Genomic DNA, 4,269 nt, shown 5'->3' on the forward strand with positions numbered 1-4,269 from the left:
AAAAATTTTCTCCTTAAGAACCACGAGGCTAAAGAAGTTTACATTTGCACAAAAGCTTCCTGACATAGTGCAGATTGAAGTTTGTAAAAATCATGGTCCCTGGGAGTAAGATGGGGCCGCAGTAGGTGATCAAAGTTTTACATGCGAATATATAGGACAAATCTTTAGATATGAGCCAAGGTGACTCAGGTGAGCAATGTGGCCCTTGTTCTTCTGCAAGACTTTATGAATTATGAGGTTGTGAACTCTTACAAAATGAATGAATGCAATGTGTGCATAAATCATTCAATCATTTAGATAAGCATAAACATGTGATACTAATAAGGTCAATTCAACTGAATTAGTAGATTATCATCTGGGGTCACAAAAAATATGGGGCAGGTGGGAGGATTTTATTTTTCAATTTTTATTTCCCTGAGTAAAAAATTAATGACAAAAGGCATCACAGAAAGTGTTAATCAAGTTAACATTCAAAGAATCCTTGGTAGAAAATATAAAACCAACATTCTGTGACTTTAATCATTCACTCATGTCACTGGGAAGCAAGTTTGTTTGAAATCGTAATTTTTGCGAAAATAAAAAAAATTGAGGTGTTTCCTTTTTTGAGGGGTGGGTTGGGATGATAATTTATCAATTAATTTTAATTGGCCTAACTATAATAATGACTATGTTCTATGGTAAAATGATCAAATGCTCCCTCTGAAAAACAGCATGGTTAAATTGCTTTTATATGTATGCAGAAATTAACAAGACATTAACTTTTTTCTTAATTATGTGTGTTGATTTTTATATTTTTTGTATTTTTAGGCACGAATGAGAAGGAGGAAGATCATTTTCATGACCCTGTTCATATTTATAATGATTCTGGTGATATTTGCCATAACTCGGTGGCTTCTGACGTAAACATTGAAGTGTTGGCAAGTAACTGTTTATAGTTGTATTTCTAGATTTAATACAACAATGCCTATTTGATTTAATACAACAATTCCTATTTGATTTAATACAACAATACCTATTTGAAATCAACATAAAAAAGAATGGGTGATCTTGTTGACTGATATTGTTATAAGAGTCGATATATGTTTTGTAGGAACTTGAGACCAGATGTGTACCTAGTCAGAGAAAATGGGGGTGGATTACCCGAGGGATAGAAGCGAATAGTCGTACAATAATATGCATTATTATTATAATGTGTGAATATCTATCCAAGTATCTTCATACATAATTAACTGTTATAATATCATTGATCTGCAATTTACCCCTGATACACTTTGAATTGATTTTTTCTTCACTTTCGTTGTATGCAACTTGAAGATTGTCATAGCTCATGGGAAATAGTGATTGGAAAAGAATTTACATGTACATTTGTCTTTGGAAATTACTGAGTGTGTATTGCCTTTGATTGCACCCACAATTAAATTATAATCAATAGTAAGTATTCCATAAACTTGGACTTGGCTGTAACATTTACTTAGGGAATAAAAGTGCAAAAAAGCAAAATAGTTAAAATCTTACACATGATAAGAGACTGTCATCACAAAAATATATGAGGTAACTCCATACTCGCATTTTCATCTGATAAAAGTATAGAAAGTGTATTTATTTCTATTTTTTAGAGTTCAAACTGATCGATTGTGAAGTAAGATATATAGATCATTGCACTTTTTAAGATGCGAGACATGCATAAATATTAAGATTATATGTCAACGTCAGAAAATTGCAATTTTCCTTCAACAGCATTATAAAAAATTTCACAAAAACTGGTTATGACGATATAATATCGTACAAGTTGAATTCTTGCAAGACGAAAATTTATCGATTATCCCATAGAAAATGGATATATATATTTATCAAGAACTAAATTTAGTGACTTTATAATTTCAAGAAAGATAATCATTACCTAAGATACAAATAATTTGTGTTAGCAATATTAAATTTTAGCAATATCAATACCCTCACTAATAATGCTGAAATTAGATCCTCTCTAAAAGTTCTGCTTACATGGTAGTATTCATAACAATTTCATGAACCGTTTCTTTACAAAAACATGCAGAATGTCTGCGAAAAATAAAGAAAATCTGCATAATGGACTTGATAAAAGAAATCAATTGAAAACAGAGTTATTGCCCTTGGATTCAATAATTTGATTATATAGTAATATATATATATATATATATATATATATATAAATATAACACTTTTAACTTTTAAAATATCTTATGCTTAACAAGATTTTTACAATAACTAACAGAAAAGACCCCAACAAGATTTATTTTACAATCATGCATAGATCTAAATAAATCATTGATATTTTGCTAAATCTTATGACATCACATGGTGATGGAATTACTTGAAGTGTGTAAAACATTGTAGAAATTACGAATTACAGTATCTGTGACGACAATGTCAATAAGCAAAATCTATTTTAAATATTGTTTGTTAAAATTATTATACCAAATAATTCACTTCATTTGCATTGCATAGATCCCTGTGTTAAGGCATACCACATAAACTGTAGATTCCTAATCATACACGAGGAATTTATTATCGCATAATTTCGTAGAGAGGCATCACTTATGAAATAAAATTACTCGCTTTTAATTTTCTGTTGATAAATTACATGTAAGAACTCTTGATTAAGAAATGACATGCAAATTAATGTTCACCTAATTTGACGCATAGCAGTCATTTTGCCATATCAAGTACTCGCATAAAATAAGGAATCTACAGTATTTAATCAGATATGCAATTCTACATGCATCTATTGTTTGATACTTTGTTGTTATTTTACATTACCTGACTACTTTTGTTTTGATTCACAATACCTGTAGATTACCTGTAAATCCAGAGATTGCTTCATGTTTCTATTTACTGAATCTTATCTTTACAATAAGACCTGGCTCCGGGCCATAAACTTAGACGAGCTTACTTTGGAGATTTAGAAAAAATCTCACTTTCTCATCTCAACTTAGACCGTCTCACTTTTGGTGTGCCATAAAGCTAGTTTTAGCTCATTTAGCAATTTCTAACTTGAGACAGAAACCGAGATCAAAACCATGGAAACTGAGCAGGAAATGGGTTGAATTATGGGATGTGTTGTTTACATTTCATTTATTGCAATGCCATGCCCTCTAAATATTGTGCAATGCATGGAAAATTAAAGAAATCTTGTACAAACAAAATACTGCTGGGTTTTTTTGTTTTTGGTTTTATTTTAACTTTTACAACTTTTCTATTGTTATGTCAAATTTGACGTTGTTGATGTCAATTACGTCGTTTCATCTATAAGTCAGCTGCTATTAAAACGCTATGGCCGAAGATGGGATATCGCTAATCTAATTTTAAAGCAGCAACCATGATAACAAACGGCATATCACCCGAGCAGCTCTCCCTGTCGCTGACTTTGAAATCCCAAGAGACTCTCCGACAATGTTGGTAAAACAAGCCAGTAGGCGAGAAATCTCAGGGCGGCGAGGACTTGTAGCAAAGGGGGTAGGGAACAATTCCGATGGGTCTGTCTCTGTAAAGCATCAAATCCTAAGCCAACAATCCACAGAATTGTATCTGGACGAAACGGAAGCGAATGAAAACTTCTTCACATTCCAAATCCTCTAGGGGATTGGATCTATCTTGAAAAATCCGGGGCTGGGGCACTCTCCTTCTCCTACGGATGATGTTATACCGATTCAATCGGGCAGCTGCGGAAGCCATATTGAAAGTGAGAAGAAAAAAACCACAGAGTTAAGACACCTTTCCAGCGATCTAACTTTCTGAGCTCATAAGTGAGATCAAACTAGAAATATGAAATTGAGACAAGAATTTTTTATGGCACACCAAACTTGAGACTTAGACTGAAATCTGAGACGGTCTCAGATTTCGGTCTCAAAAGTGAGCTAGCTAAGTTTTATAGCCCCAGAGCCTGATTTTCATTTTAAATATTTTTATTTCTACTCAGAAATCTTAATAAAATGTTATATTCCATTTGTTCATTTTTAGTTCACCTTAACTGAAAACCTTTCTATCAAAATTTGTTTGTCATCCATCTGTCTTGCATCAGACTGTAAACTTTTCACATTTCCGACTTCTTCTCAAGAAACACATGTGGGCATTTTCAACAAAACTTGCCACAAAGCATCCTTGAACAAACTTGAAAGGATTCCAGTTTATTCAAATGAAGGATCATACTTCTTTCCTAGGGGAGATAGATATTAAACAGTGCAGATTTGATGAGATGTTAAACATTTTATTTCTTGGAATCAGAAGAACCAA

The 4,269-nt window shown here is 32.4% G+C and overlaps 1 protein-coding gene across 2 annotated transcripts in view; it reads left to right on the forward strand.

Annotated features, from left to right (window-relative positions):
• Positions 1-3,981, forward strand: part of LOC125646413 (uncharacterized) — a 6,970-nt gene extending 2,989 nt beyond the window's left edge. For both annotated transcript variants that reach the window (XM_048872668.2, XM_048872667.2), the window contains exons 4-5: positions 808-917; positions 1,091-3,981. In XM_048872668.2, coding sequence (XP_048728625.2) covers positions 808-903 — 96 coding nt within the window. In that variant the 3' untranslated portion in view covers positions 904-917; positions 1,091-3,981. The remainder of the gene's footprint in view (positions 1-807; positions 918-1,090) is intronic.
• The last annotated feature ends 288 nt before the right edge of the window (positions 3,982-4,269 follow it).

Source organism: Ostrea edulis, chromosome 6 (genome assembly GCF_947568905.1).
Source record: "Ostrea edulis chromosome 6, xbOstEdul1.1, whole genome shotgun sequence".
Lineage (NCBI taxonomy): Eukaryota > Metazoa > Mollusca > Bivalvia > Ostreida > Ostreidae > Ostrea > Ostrea edulis.